We start from the raw sequence: 16,555 nt of genomic DNA, 5'->3' as shown, positions 1-16,555 counted from the left end.
TTGTGTTGTCACACTGTTTAAGTGTAGTGTGTTATAGTGTGATGTGTGTTGTCACACTGTTTTAGTGAAGTGTGTTATAGTGTGATGTGTGTTGTCACACTGTTTAAGTGAAGTGTGTTATAGTGTGATGTGTGTTGTCACACTGTTTAAGTGTAGTGTGTTATAGTGTGATGTGTGTTGTCACACTGTTTTAGTGTAGTGTGTTATAGTGTGATGTGTGTTCACACTGTTTTAGTGCAGTGTGTTATAGTGTGATGTGTGTTATAGTGTGATGTGTGTTGTAGTGTGATGTGTGTTGTCACACTGTTTAGTGTAGTGTGTTTAGTGTGATGTGTTTTGTTACACTGTTTTAGTGTAGTGTGTTATAGTGTGATGTGTGTTGTTACACTGTTTTAGTATAGTGTGTTATAGTGTGATGTGTGTTGTCACACTGTTTTAATGCTGTATGTTATTGTGTAATCTGTGTTCATGCTATTTTAGTGTAGTGTGTTATAGTGTGATGTGTGTTATCACACTGTTTTGTGTAATGTGTTATAGTGTCATATGTGTTCACACTGTTTTAGTGTTGTGTGTTATAGTGTGATATGTGTTCACACTGTTTTAACGCTGTGTGTTATAGTGGGATATGTGTTCACACTGTTTTAGTGTTGTGTGTTATAGTGTGATACGTGTTCACAGTGTTTTAACACTGTGTGTGTGTGTGTGTGTGTGTGGAGGAAGGTGGCAGAATGGTTAAGACGCTTCTCTTCCAATACTGTGTCCGTGAGGCTCTGGGTTTGGAAGATAAAAGTGAGTGTCAGTTCATTAGGATGATTGGATTAACTGAGGTCCTATGTGCAGCATGCACACCACACTGATAAAGAACCCTTGGCCTTTTTACTGGCAAAATTCTGCTAAACAAATCCACTCTGATAATTACACACACACACACACACACACACACAAAAAGGCCTGACATGCGTGTTGGGTTGTGCTGCTGTCAGGCATCTATCTAGGAGATTTTGTGCAGTCTGTCTGGATTTGTCTGAACACAGTGACACCTCCTTGAGAAACTGAAAAGTGAAACAGTGTGTTCAGTGTGAAACAGTGTGTCATGTGCTGTGTGTCCACTGATCCACAGGCCCAGGTGATTGAGTTCTCCTGGAAGGACGTCAAGTCGTACGAAGTGGACGAGGAGAAGATGTCCTTCAACTTTGAGTACGATCGCCCGGGCAAGAATCCGCGCATTGTCAAGATATTCACACCATATGTAAGTGGTGTGTGCATGTGAGAGAGAAAGAGAGAGAGAGAGAGAGAGGGAGAAATTCACTGCAAGCAGTTTAGTTACAAGTGTCATTGATGTAAATATGTTGTTCTAGGTCATTTTCTCTCAGTTACAATGTGTACATGTGGATGATTACAACGAAATTTAAAGCATAGTGCAAAGCCTTTCGCTCATCATGCCTACACTGGCATTCACACGCACACACACACACACACACACACTCTCTCTCTCACTCTCTCACTCTCACCCCCGCCCTCCCACACACACCATTCACCCCAAACAAAAGGCAGTCAGTCTTTTTGCCTGGAGCCAGTCAGAGCTGTGAGCGATGCTGTTTGCATCTGTGCATTCAGTCAGGTGCCATCATTGCAGAATCAGTAAGGTGTTGGACTTCTGATCCAGTGTTCACCAGTGATCAGGGTTGGATGACTGTTTCAGCATGGGTCCTTTGGAAAGGATTTTTACTCTGATTGTCCTCACCCTTCACCCAGGTGTGAATCAGTATCTGACTTCACTCAGGGATGACCCCGGTGTGAATCAATATCTGACTTCACTCAGGAAGGACCAAGGTGTGAATCAGTATCTGACTTCACTCAGGAAGGACCAAGGTGTGAATCAGTATCTGACTTCACTCAGGAAGGACCAAGGTGTGAATCAGTATCTGACTTCACTCAGGAAGGACCAAGGTGTGAATCAATATCTGACTTCACTCAGGAAGGACCAAGGTGTGAATCGGTATCTGACTTGAGGCAGGGAGGAGCCAGGTGTGAATCAGTATCTGACTTCACTCAGGGAGGACCCAGGTGTGAATCAGCATCTGACTTAATTCAGGGAGGACACAGATGTGAATCGGTATCTGACTTAATTCAGGGAGGACACAGATGTGAATCGGTATCTGACTTAATTCAGGGAGGACACAGATGTGAATCGGTATCTGACTTAATTCAGGGAGGACACAGATGTGAATCAGTATCTGACTTAATTCAGGGAGGACACAGATGTGAATCAGTATCTGACTTAATTCAGGGAGGACCCAGGTGTGAATCGGTATCTGACTTCTCAGGGAGGACCCAGGTGTGAATCAGTATCTGACTTCTCAGGAAGGACCCAGGTGTGAATTGGTATCTGACTTCTCAGGAAGGACCCAGGTGTGAATCGGTATCCGACTTCTCAGGGGGAAGACCCAGGTGCGAATCAATAGCTGACTTGAGACAAGGAGGGTTGAAGCGGTGGATGTAGAGGACTGGCCTTTCTAGGCCTTAGACATAGTGAGTTCACTGCCCCTTTGGTCATGAGTTGCTGTGGTGGCTTCAGAGATGTTCACTGCCCCTTTGGTCATGAGTTGCTGTGGTGGCTTCAGAGATGTCCACTGCCCCTTTGGTCATGAGTTGCTGTGGTGGCTTCAGAGATGTTCACTGCCCCTTTGGTCATGAGTTGCTGTGGTGGCTTCAGAGATGTTCACTGCCCCTTTGGTCATGAGTTGCTGTGGTGGCTTCAGAGATGCTAACGATTTCCACATATTTTGTTATGCTCATTCGCACTTTGTTCCGAAGTTACGCCACTGTCAAAATTGTTCTGACGAGTTCATTATGGACTACATAGCATGGTTACATGCTTTCCTGTCTTTATATGACAAAGATGCTCAAGATCTATCCATCACTTGGCCAGGGCATTCACTACTAACCTTGGTCTCAGATGATGATGCTCATCTGATCGCATGCTTGTTTACATTGTTTGTATGCCTTGTGGGTAAATTGTAAGTTTGCTGATGTGGTTCAGAGTCTGAGTGTTCCTACCAAATTCAAACTGTTTCTACCAAATTTCCTGATTGTTCCTACAAACACTTGACATGGGTTGTCATCTCTAGACCTTTAACTGTTTAAACATTAAAATGAAATAAAACAGATAAACCAAATAGGTAAACTGACAGATTAGAAAAAAAAAAGATGACATGTTTGACAGAAAGCAAAGAATCAACATAAATGAAATAAAACAAATTAACCAAACAAACAGACAGTTTAGAAGAAGAAAAAACAACGAAAAAAACAAATGCTTGACAGAAAGCAAAGAGTGAACATGAAATAAGAAATGAAAAATGGGGCTAACACTTGACATTTAAGTACAAAAAAACAACAGTGACTGTATCCCAGATGTGAGACCTGCCCAACATTGTTCCCTCTTGTGTTGCAGTTCTGTTACATGAACGACTGCTTTGACCGTGTCTATGAGGAGCAAGGCTGGGAAACTTGATGAGGTGAGACTTGTGTCTGTGTGTGTGATGTTCTTTCTTGGTGATTATCTCCTGTGTCTTGATGAGGTGAGACTTGTGTCTGTGTGTGTGATATTCTTTCTTGGTGATTACCTCCTGTGTCTTGATGAGGTGAGACTTGTGTCTGTGTGTGTGATGTTCTTTCTTGGTGATTACCTCCTGTGTCTTGATGAGGTGAGACTTGTGTCTGTGTGTGTGATATTCTTTCTTGGTGATTACCTCCTGTGTCTTGATGAGGTGAGACTTGTGTCTGTGTGTGTGATGTTCTTTCTTGGTGATTACCTCCTGTGTCCTGATGAGGTGAGACTTGTGTCTGTGTGTGTGTGATGTTCTTTCTTGGTGGTTATCTCCTGTGTCCTGATGAGGTGAGACTTGTGTCTGTGTGTGTGATGTTCTTTCTTGGTGATTACCTCCTGTGTCCTGATGAGGTGAGACTTGTGTCTGTGTGTGTGATGTTCTTTCTTGGTGATTATCTCCTGTGTCCTGATGAGGTGAGACTTGTGTCTGTGTGTGTGTGATGTTCTTTCTTGGTGTTGCACAGAAATAGATAGTTTTTCCGATTGTTGACAATGTCACTCCCTCTGAACAAGCTAGGGAATCAAAATAAACAAGCAGGGAATGGGCAATGAAAAACCAAATCAGGATGCCCGGATATTTGTTGTTCATTTCTGAATTGTTCCCCTTATCTTGTTGAAGTTTCACATTGATTTCTCCAAAGATTGTACACAGTCAAAAAAAAAAAAAGTATATATATAGATAGATAGATAGATAGATATATATATATATAAGCATGCACTCAAAGCCTGACTAAGCGCATTGGGTTATGCTGCTGGTCAGGCATTGGCCTAGCAGAAACTGAAACTGAAACCAAAACATGACTGCTTTCAGCGGGAGGCTGCCGACAGAAGTGTATGTGAGACAGCGGTGTGAGCGACGATGATGTGGAGACTGTGGATGTTTTGCTGCTTGAAGCGACCAGCTTGGAGAGAAGGGGGCCACACGTGTGACGTTTGCCACACTGTTTGTGTGTGTGTGACGTTTGCCACGCTGTTTGTGTGTGTGTGACGTTTGCCACTCTATTTGTGTGTGTGTAAGGAACACATGTACGTTCCTTTGCAGTGTGTGACGTGTGTGTGTGTGTGTGTGTGCGTGCGCATGGGTGTTTGTCTCTTCATTTCTTATTGTCCGTTCACCTGTAGGGTATTTTTTACAGAAAGTCTTGAATATATTTTGGTCATTTTTGGGATTTGATAAAGTGGACATTCTTACTATGTTGTGCTCTTTCTTTGGCCTTGGACATTTGAGATGCCTGTTAGCAATGTTTGGTTTTGTATCCCTGCTGTTATATGAAAATTGTGTTTATTATGTGTAATTATGTTTATGTTCTCGTTGATTTGTTTTGTTTACTCACTTGCGTAAACAATGTGAGTCTATGTAATAACCCAGTGTTGGGTTTTGTGTGTGAGTCTGTGGTGAACTTTAACTTGGTCATTTTCTCTGGAAACACTAAAGTGTCTGCCAATACCAATTCATATTGAAAATAGGGGGGAAAAAATCTTCAGTCATACCAATAATAGGTTGTAAGTCTTCCAGTTTAAACTGTATTTCATGATCATGAACAGTTTATTTCATTGAGGATTTGGATTCAGAAAATGGCTGGGTTTGAAGACAGCATGACATCATTTTTCTTCTTCTTCGCAATTAAAAGAAAAGAAATACTCATTCTGGATAGAACACATATAGTGACACATTTACATCATCGATGTGTTTACTGCACATGAATATTTTTAAGTGGATACTGAATTACCTTGAATAAACTTAAAAGAGAATTGATTGGAAGGTGTCGTAGTTTCATAGTGTAATTAAGCCTGTTAAACACGGATCTGCACAGATCTAGAGAAAATGGCCACATGTTGCAGTGCGCTTGAGGCGATGGGAACATCTCCTTTACCACAGACTTTAAAGAAATGCTTAAATGCCCATATTATGCCAAAATAACATGATTTAAATGGCATTATCACATTGAATACCATTATCAATTTATCACACTGAAAGAATATGTTTAAATGTTAATATTTGAACGCTATTGATTGACAAATACATTAGAGCTGTGAGTAAGACGAAAAATTCTTGACCTGAAAATGCTTGGTTTGAATATGATTTTATGCCTTTTTTTTTTTTTTTTTTTTAACCCAAAGTTTTTTTAATAACAGAAATGTTTATCACAAGTCAGTCTTGAAGGCCTCACCTCTCTTGCTTTTTATATTCTTTGTTCAAAAATTGAGGAAATGGTCTGTGTAAGAGGCATGTCCTAGGTTTATGTGTATGAATGTGACTGATTTGTGTCTGATTGTCTTGTCTTTGTTGGCTGGTTGGTTGGTTTTTTCCAGGTTCTTTGGGACTGATGTTCACAGTTTTTCAGCTCATGTGTTCAGCTGAGCTGTAAGAAACAAAAGTTGAAAAGTGCATGTGGCTGTGATTGATTGATGTGTGGCTTGATTGTGTCTTCTCGTTAAGTGTATATGGTTCTGATTGATTGATGGGTGGCTTGATTGTGTCTTCTCGTTAAGTGTATGTGGTTCTGATTGATTGATGGGTGGCTTGATTGTGTCTTCTCGTTAAGTGTATGTGGTTCTGATTGATTGATGGGTGGCTTGATTGTGTCTTCTCGTTAAGTCACAGCGTGCTTTCTGCACATGTTTTTTTCAGAAGACTGTGAACAGTGATGGTTCATATGTTTGTTACCTGTATGTTTTTATTCAAGAGATTTTGAAATATTTTTATGGCTTTCATGCTCAAAGGCTTGTTGTGTAGATGCTATGCCCCAAAACCCATGCAAGAATAAGCGCATTTACACACAGACACAGACACACGCACACACACATATACGCATGTACACACACATTTTGATGCACTTACAACATGCACATAGAATGTCTATGTGTCTATAAGAGAAAATTTGCATGTGTGTGTGTATTTGAATGTATGTGTGAGTGTATGTACATGTGTGTTTCAGTGTATGTGTGTGCAAAATTGTTATCGTGGATTAGCTGATTAGTTTTACAATGTGTTTCAAGTAAACTTATATCCATATGACAATCTGTGTACATGATAAGAATAGAGGAATCCAAGGATTGGGTAGAGGGCGATCGGACATGTGAGAATGGGGGAACGGGGGAGGGAGGGGGGGGGGGGGGGGGGGGGGGGGGGGGCACAGAGAATACATTGTGTATCCTCAGATTTTTTGTATTTTGTTTTTTATAGACATGTGCAAAATGATAAGAGAAGAATTGTTTTGTTGCGGCATTTTGCAGGGATTGCTTTCTTAGAGTTTGTATCTATTCAAAGTGTTTTATTACGGTTACCTTCATTTTAATCTGTGGAAGTTGGTGTGTAGATGTGAGAGGAATGCTAGCAGTGTGACACGGCTGTGGTTCTTGTTATGGACACTTGGCCTGTGGGTATGTACAGTGCTTGAATGGTAGGTATGTAAAGCAACTGGCCAGTTGAGTATGTAAAGCAGTTTGGTATGTAAAGCACAGAATGCATGCATTGGGTGATGAACATTGCTTTGTTATGGCTTCCAAGAGAGTCTTTCATGCAACAGTGCACACACACACAGAAATGTCTGCAGGACTATGTGCTTAATGTTCACAGGATTCAATCCAAAGGGCACACTCACACTGGGTAGATTTGTCAAACTTGTGTGTCCACGTGCGTGCATGTGTGTGTGTGTGTGTGTGTGTGTGATGTGTATGAACATATGCATGCAAGCAAGCATGCACATGGGCATACACGCACACACTCATTCCCCCCTCACACACATAACTCACCCACACACATATACACACACACACACACACACACTCACACACACACAGGCCCTGACAGAATCAAGTGTTCACAAAAGCTCAGAACTTTGAAACATGTTTTTTTGGGTTTTTTTCTGCTGCTGTCCATATGCAATGGAGTCCAGCTTTCACAAGCCTTGGTGACAGAAAGTTGCATTGTGTGCCAGTTTGCAACAATACCCATGAAAGCCTTGGACTGTCAGTCTAACAGTTCTCTGAGTTCCAGCTCCAGTGGTGGGGATTTTTGTTGTTTTTATTTTCTGGTGTGCAGACCTGCTAGTGCCTAAACCCCATTCGTGTTGTGTATGACATGCAGAAGATAGATACACATGTCAGAGATCCCGTTTTCCTTGTCAGCGTTTGGTTGGTTACGGAAACATGGCCAGCATGCACCCCCTACCCCCCACCCCACCCCACCCCGGAAAACAGAGAATGGTTGCCTACAAAAAATTGCCATACATGTAAAAGCCCTGGTGTCTGACTCCTGCCCAGTGCAAAAACCAAAAAACAACAATTACCACCAGAGCAGACGAAAGTGAAAGTAGCAATAGCTAGTGACCTCCCTTCGGTTGTGCTTAGTTTCTCCCCACTGACACAGACATCAATGCAGAATGCACATGTTTTTCGTCACACTGGGATCTGTGGAGCAAGTGTGGACTCTGTTGCATGTGGAGACAGGTATGCTCTTGTAAAGGTTCTGATGCTTCAGTCTGTAAAGGTTCTGATGCTTCACTCTTGTGGATGCTCACTGTTCAGATTTGATGGGAGATTTATTTTACAAATTAAAAGCAATTTATGTTCACTTGATGAAAAATAATACACTTGTTTGCTTGCTTATACACACACAGACACACACACACACACACACACTCACGGAATATGACATTGTGATTGTATCGTTATGCAGAAGTGAAAAATGTTATTTTTATACAGTCTTGTCCACTCAAAGTAAACCAGTTGACTAAAGTTTCTATTTTTGATAAGAATCAGACAGTCTTACGATTAGATTAACTGACATTATCAGTCAGCCAGTTTTAGCCTGGACGATAATGATCAGACAGCATGTGTGTAGCAAGGGAGGTGGGATGAACACAAATATATATATATATATATACATATATATATATATATATATATATATATATATATTTTAATGTGCAGCATTAGAGTGACCCTGAGAAGTTAGTTTGGGACCCTCCAGAACTATGGTAAAAGAGTCCATGTGAATAGTCTTTAACTTACCACAAGTCTGGTTTGTCAATCAGCAGTCATTCAAACAGCAGCGCTCTGATCCCCATGCCACCCCCCACCCCCAATCCCCCACCCCCACCATCCCCCCAAACACACACACACACACACCAGTGCAGTGTTTATTGGAAGGAAAGCAGTAAGAAGCAGAAGAAGATGTACGTGTTTTATGCTGTTCTGTATTGTTTCTCAAAGACACGACAACATGCCCAAATGTGGCCTCCAACTCTTGATCACAGTTACACACTGCTTTCAAAAGTCGGGCACCATGCCGATTCAGACGCAGCTGCATTATACACACTGCTTTCAAAAGTCTGGCACCATGCCGATACAGACACAGCCGCATTATACAGACTGCTTTCAAAAGTCTGGCACCATGCCGATACAGACACAGCCACATTATACAGACTGCTTTCAAAAGTCTGGCACCATTCTGATACAGACACAGCCGCATTATACAGACTGCTTTCAAAAGTCTGGCACCATGCCGATACAGACACAGCCGCATTATACAGACTGCTTTCAAAAGTCTGGCACCATGCCGATACAGACATAGCCGCATTATACAGACTGCTTTCAAAAGTCTGGCACCATGCCAATACAGACACAGCCAAATTATACAGACTGCTTTCAAAAGTCTGGCACCATGCCGATACAGACACAGCCACATTATACAGACTGCTTTCAAAAGTCTGGCACCATGCCGATACGACACAACTGCATGAAACACACTGCTTTCAAAAGTCTGGCACCATGCCGATACAGACACAGCTGCATGAAACACACTGCTTTCAAAAGTCTGGCACCATGCCGATACAGACACAGCTGCATTATACAGACTGCTTTCAAAAGTCTGGCACCATGCCGATACGACACAACTGCATGAAACACACTGCTTTCAAAAGTCTGGCACCATGCCGATACGACACAACTGCATGAAACACACTGCTTTCAAAAGTCTGGCACCATGCCGATACGACACAACTGCATGAAACACACTGCTTTCAAAAGTCTGGCACCATGCCGATACAGACACAACTGCATGAAACACACTGCTTTCAAAAGTCTGGCACCCTGCCGATACAGACACAGCTGCATGAAGCACACTGCTTTCAAAAGTCTGGCACCATGCCGATACAGACACAACTGCATGAAACACACTGCTTTCAAAAGTCTGGCACCATGCCGATACAGACACAACTGCATGAAACACACTGCTTTCAAAAGTCTGGCACCATGCCGATACAGACACAGCTGCATGAAACACACTGCTTTCAAAAGTCTGGCACCATGCCGATACAGACACAGCTGCATTATACAGACAGAAAGGAAGGAAAGTAGGAATGGGTGAAAGAAAGAGATGTCTGGAGCAGTGGAAACAACAGAACAGGACATGAAGGAAAATTAACAGAACATTGCTTTGAAACTGGTTATTTACCTGTGTGTGTGTGTTTATAATCAGTGCTTTTTACACTTTGATGTGCTGAGAAGTTTGCCCGTGAATTTTTTTTCCCACTTTGCTCAAAGCTTCTGTAATACAGAGACTGCTATTTCATTCATGTTTTTGTAAAAAGGTGTGATTTCTTGTGAGAAATGCATTTCAAAGCAACTTGATCGATCTTATTGGCACAAGAGTTTCATTTTGTAGATCGCCTGCTTGGGTCATTGATCTAAGGATGGTGTGTGCATGTATGTGTGTCTATGTGTGTGAGTGAGAGGGAGAGAGAGAGAGTATTGTGTGCGTGTGTGTGTGTGTGTGCGTGAAGCATCGGTATGTTTGTGTATGCAGGACAATGTGAGCAAAACAAACGCTCATTGATTGGAATCAACAGCTGTGATTACCGATGTACACAATTTGAACAAATGGATTTACGTTGAGATGACAGTTTATTAAAACATTTTTTCATGTTACCTGCTGCACAGTCTGTTGTGAGAAAGGTGAAGACTGTTCTAGAATAGTACGTTGTTGCTGGAATGTGTGGTATCTAACACATTATCATATGTCAATAGATGTGTAAATCAACAGGGGTGTGGTTATATATACATGCACGTGAACACACACACACACACAAAGAAAAAATCACACACATGTACATTTGCACACATGCACAAACATATACACACTTGTGCGCATGCACACACACACACACACACTCATAAATTCAATATATTTCTCTGGTTTTACACAGATCGCAATACAAAGCTGCACTGGAAAAAAAAAAACACCAAAAAAAACACATCCCTACTTTTTAATAGTCGAAATGGGGTTGCATTTCAAGTGAAAATTGTGAAATTTTAAGGTGTGCCTGAAAAGTTCACTGTACGACTTGATGTATTTGTAATGGACGATTGTGTATGTCTGCAACTGCTTATGTTAGACATTGGCAAAGCTTACAAAAACCAACAGTAAAGTGAGAGCTGTATGATCAATGGCTTCAAAACTGCAGTTAGAAGTCATTTAAAGCTTAGTCTTTTTTTAGGGTCTATGACTCTCAAACGAGGAGACAAAATTGCGCTGGCTCAGTGCTGCAAACTCTGGGGGGAGGGGAGGGGGGTAGTTGGCCTTTGGGGATCATCCCAGCGCCCTCTCGGATGAGAGAGTGGGGATGTCAACTTGGCAAGACACCCTCCACGGTTATCAAACTTTTGCCCAGATAGTCTTGGCAGCTGTTGCTTTCACTGCTGTTCTCATGGTCACAGTCCCACACAACCCACTGTCCGACGTTTTGTCATTATAGACATTCAGATAGATGCATTACCGTACTACCACGCCGTTTCGCTAGATTTCTTTTCTTTCTTTCTTTCCTTCTTTATTCCTTCTTCTTCTTCTTCTTCAGTGAAGAATTGTTTTTGTTTTACTTTTTTTTTTTTTAAGTGCAGGATTTCTTTCAGGAAAACTCCTTTATTGCCATTGGTTCTTTTATGTGCGCTAAGTGCATGCTGCGCACCGAACCTCGGTTTTTCTTTGCATCTGAAAGAGGTGTGTGTGTGTGTGTGCATATGTACGCGCGCGTGCTTGTGCATGTGCATAAGAAAAGACAACACCCAAAACACAACCATGTGGACTACTCTTTATATCAATATGATTTATTGAACATAATCAGCACAGTACAAAATTTAGTGACACAGGTAAAATTTAGGCTTCTCTTCTTTTTTGTGTTTTGTTTTGATTAGAACCAAATGCAACTGAAATACATTCCCACTTTCAAAAAATGGGAAATGAATATATACAACAAAACATAAAAGTCCATAATTAAGTAAATGCCAAACTGAAAAACAAAATATAGCCATCATAAATACAGGAAACCAATCAGTATAGGGCTGAAATTTGAAAGTAAACTGAAAACTACAGACATATACATTGAGAGACTGATGGCCACGATGTCATATTGATATCACATTTCCATACCACATTGATAACACGACAAGAACGTCAACAACAACAGGAAATATATCAACTGCCAAAAACAACCAAAAGAATACCTGAAAAAACAACAACAGTGTGGACAAAAGAGATGATAACAAATGTGCACATGTCTTTTTCTGTTCTTTTCTTTTTTTCTTCTTCTTCTTCTTCTACAATGAGTTCAAAATTCGAAACCGATTCAGCATGACCGAACATTCACTCACAAACACGCCAAAACAGCAACACGACGACATGTCGAAACATAAACAACGATGTATTGAAACACTGCCAACACGATATATATATCAATACGAACACATTGAAACATCAACATAAACACACTGACCATCAACACCACACCGATTATCTACACGAACACGTTGAAACATCAACATGCACACATTGACCATCAACACCTGACCACACCGATTACCTACACAAACACAGTGAAAATCCAATACGAACACAACGAACAGTGAACACGAAATATTGAACATTATATTTACAAAGTGCGAAAGTTCAGCTCGTAACTACAAGGAAGATCGGAATCAGGAATTGATTATACTGTTGCCGGTTTTCGATATGTAATATACCTACTTGAACAATATTAGAGAACTAAGAGAAAACAAGAAAAGGGAAACTCTAGAACTTTTTTTTTTTTTTATTTTTTTTTATTATTAAGTATTCAATGATTTCAAGGGAAACAAAGTGCAAGGACCACTAAGGCAGACAGCAAGAAAGGAAGATACGACATACGTAACAGAAGAAAACAAATTATGAAAAGAATTAAGACATAGAGAGAAGAGAAATCTGCCATGACAAATTCAGATGGCAGGAATACTGTTTATAACTGAAAGAGGACCAACATTCCCAAAGGGCGACCATTACTATCACCTGTCCTCACACAAGTACGTGAAGAACAAAATGCTTCCACCATAATGAGCTCCATCATTAATTAACTCCACCTGACAAAAGCCACAGCTGCGTGTACACAACACACCACTTTACATGATTAGTTACATGATCTGTATTCACATGCCCTAAACTTACATGACCTGTTCTAAAAACTCACAGAGTCAAGTGACCACACCAGCGGCACATTTACTAACTGTAAACAGCCCGTAATGTTTTACCAGACGAATATAATAACTCCAGCGGATGATAACGTCAATAACAAACACACTTCATGAACCAACACTTCCCGAAAACGACAAACTCAAGGAAATAATATAATATAAAGGCGGCAGGCGGGGAATTCACATCGCCAACAAACGGTCTGTACAACAACACACCATAATACCCTTCAAGCAACTCTTTTGTTTGCAGGATGATGTTACAACAGTCATAAATTTGATGTGTGCAGTCAGACAGCTCGTGCAAATCGTCATGCATGGTTTCGATTCAGATCCATGACTTGTCAACAGAATAACTGATCAACAACAACAACAACAACAACAGAGAGAGAGAGAGAGAGAGAGAGAGAGAGAGAGAGAAAGAATGGATCTTTGATCTGGCATTCGATGAACCACTCACACAGTACACACGCCACGAAGAACGAGAAGAATAACACTCGTTAGTTTTGTTTATGTGTTTACTTGATTTTGTTTTATTTCATCTTATTTCATTTCATTTCATTTTATCCTATTTTATTTATTTTATTTTGTAAACTGTTTGTTTTGTTTGTTTGTTCTTTCTGTCTTTCCTTCTTTTTTTTTCTTTTCTTAATGAGTTAACGAGTGTTAAGTAATCATGAGCTGTCACAAGGAAAAGGAAGCATTGACAAACTGCAGTCCACGAGTTAACAACATACAGGGTTCACACACAGCTTAAGGACAAGGACATACAGGGTTCACACACAGCTTTAAGGACAAGGACATACAGGGTTCACACACAGCTTGAAGGACAGCGACATACAGGGTTCACACACAGCTTGAAGCACGACATACAGGGTTCACACACAGCTTGAAGCACGACATACAGGGTTCACACACAGCTTGAAGGAAAGCGACATACAGGGTTCACACACAGCTTGAAGCACGACATACAGGGTTCACACACAGCTTGAAGGACAACGACATACAGGGTTCACACACAGCTTGAAGGACGACATACAGGGTTCACACACAGCTTGAAGGACAGCGACATACAGGGTTCACACACAGCTTAAAGGACGACATACAGGGTTCACACACACCTTAAAGGACCACTTGCAGAAGTTACACATTTTCCTTGTTGTCCTGGAGACACGGTGAAATGATCCAGTGTGTTGTGCAGACAGCGCTGTGTGGTGAAATGATCCAGTGTGTTGTGGAGACAGCGCTGTGTGCAGCCACTGTAGTGAGCATCACTCATAACCACACCTAACTTCTTTTTGTCTCTCTTTTTTTAAATCTTTTTTTTGCGAGTGTAATTCCTTTTTATTTAAAATGAAAAACCTGAGATACCACTTATGAACCACTGAACAAATGCCTATTTTTGGCTGAAACGTCGGTTTTTGTTGTTTTTGTTTGTTTTTGTTGTTGTTTTTTTTCGAACTCATATTTCGAGACGTTCATTGAGCACGTGTCTGACAGAGTGCAAGTGTACTGAGAGAGTGCAAGTGTACTGAGAGGCCAGGGGTCATTGAGTGTTGTTTTTGTTGTTGTTGTGAAGGCTGTACTTTGATAACAAGATACTAGTTCTAGCTGTGATAAAATCAGACACAAGCAGCAGGTTTCTAACAAAGCAGAATTGCAATACAAATCAAATTCATATGTGACGAGAGCAATGGCGAGTCTATATCAAAGTATAGGTCTGTTTCTGTTGATCATCTTTTGTCATGCTGGACAGACAACAGGCCAACAACAAAAATTAAGAGAAACAGGCAGACAGACAAACTAAAACAGACAGACAGACCAAAAGCAAGCACACGCACAAGCAGACAGACAGACATACATACATACAGCCTCCCCTTCCTATCCCCACCCACACATCACAGAAAGTTGACAAACCATATATACTGGATGTGACAAGAGAAGTGAACAACCTTTACTTTCAAATAAAAATGAAAATAAATGGAAATTATATAAATAATTTGCATAGGTTCCCTTTAAAGATTATAATAAAACGACGTAAAAACAGAATTTAACACAAACAATAAAACCAAACAGAACTTAAAACATACGTTTTCAAAATGCAAAAGTAAAACAAAACTCAAATCCTCTTTTGCCACTTTCTAAACTACGATGGTGATATAACATCGGATAGAACATGACTGATATCTCATTCTAGTGTCTATGGATAGAACAGCGCGCGTGCCCGTGTGTGTGTGTGTGTGTGTGTGTGTGTGTGTGTGCGACCCCTTCCAAACAGAACAGTTAAAGGGTGTATGGGGCATGACAAAGACCTCATGGCAACAGAAAAGCTGCAAATGGCTGAACATTCATCAAACAGAATCACAACAGAAAAAGAGCACGGCGTGCAATTCTTCAGATCCAGATCACCATTACCGTGAACTCTTGAACTGAATAATAGTCAAACGTAAATGTTATCCAATAATCGATAATTATAATATTCACATCACAAATCAGGTTTTACAAACGAACATCAGGGTTTGAATATAAAGCACACAAGATTGTGAGAATGCGAACAGACACTGAAGTGACATACAGAAGACATGGAACACAGGAAGGCAATTGATGCTTTGTTTTTTGCTGTCATATATAGAGCTGATCAATATTATAGTCGTCAAAGCCACTTCAATGGTGTACAGTATGTCCATGGAGGAATCGTACTTCTGATCACAAATCACGACTTCTCGTCGATAGTTGTTTCATCTGATCGATCACAAATGATTTTTCATGGATACAGGTTTCATCTGATCAATCACAAATAACGAATTTTCATCGACAGAGGTTTCGTCAGATCAATCAATATATGAATCATGAACCGTCAAACAGCCACGCAGACAGCTTACCTTATTCTATATGTCTTCGGTCGATGTATGTATCGATTTCACATCGATGTCGATCTTCATTTGGCCGGTCGCATTGACAGTGTCAACTGTTCATGTCTTCCTGATAGATTTCTCCAAAACACGTCAGCTGTGTCAGACGCGCCCGGACATTTTCTTTGAGCAGAACTGAGCTTCAGCACCCATTGTCCAATGAGGAAACGCGCTACAATGCTTTGATGTCACACGTTTTGTGATTTGGTGATTGAAAATGATACCGAAAAGAATGTGAAAATGGTATGAGGGGGCCAGGGACTAGAGGGAGGGGGGGGGGGGGGGTAGAGGCGAGGCTTACAGTCATCATGGGGGAAGAGAAATGAAGCAGGTGGTGAAAAACAACAACAAAACGAAACACGCCGTGCTCTCCATCTTGCACAGGCGTCTTCAGGACCTGGACCAGAAGCGTCAAGCCCCCAGAAAAAGACTGGACCCATCCTCTGTTATGGCTGCCCGCAGCGCCTTCTCATCTGTACGTCTGCCTTTGTGTTTCGATCTCATCTGTACGTCTGCCTTTGGGCGGCGTTCT

General features: G+C 41.1%; 1 protein-coding gene across 1 annotated transcript in view; it reads left to right on the top strand.

Moving 5' to 3' along the window:
* The window catches only part of LOC143282044 (sorting nexin-27-like), a 35,817-nt gene extending 25,274 nt beyond the window's left edge, over positions 1–10,543 (top strand). Inside the window, exons 11-13 of the mRNA XM_076587478.1 lie at positions 1,121–1,249; positions 3,455–3,518; positions 4,422–10,543. Coding sequence (XP_076443593.1) covers positions 1,121–1,249; positions 3,455–3,514 — 189 coding nt within the window. The 3' untranslated portion in view covers positions 3,515–3,518; positions 4,422–10,543. The remainder of the gene's footprint in view (positions 1–1,120; positions 1,250–3,454; positions 3,519–4,421) is intronic.
* Positions 10,544–16,555: the final 6,012 nt, after the last annotated feature.

The sequence above is a fragment of the Babylonia areolata genome, chromosome 5, assembly GCF_041734735.1.
Source record: "Babylonia areolata isolate BAREFJ2019XMU chromosome 5, ASM4173473v1, whole genome shotgun sequence".
In the NCBI taxonomy this organism is placed as follows: Eukaryota; Metazoa; Mollusca; class Gastropoda; order Neogastropoda; family Buccinidae; genus Babylonia; species Babylonia areolata.
Note: the sequence above shows the minus strand (reverse complement) of the source record. Positions and strands in the feature narration are given on the sequence as shown.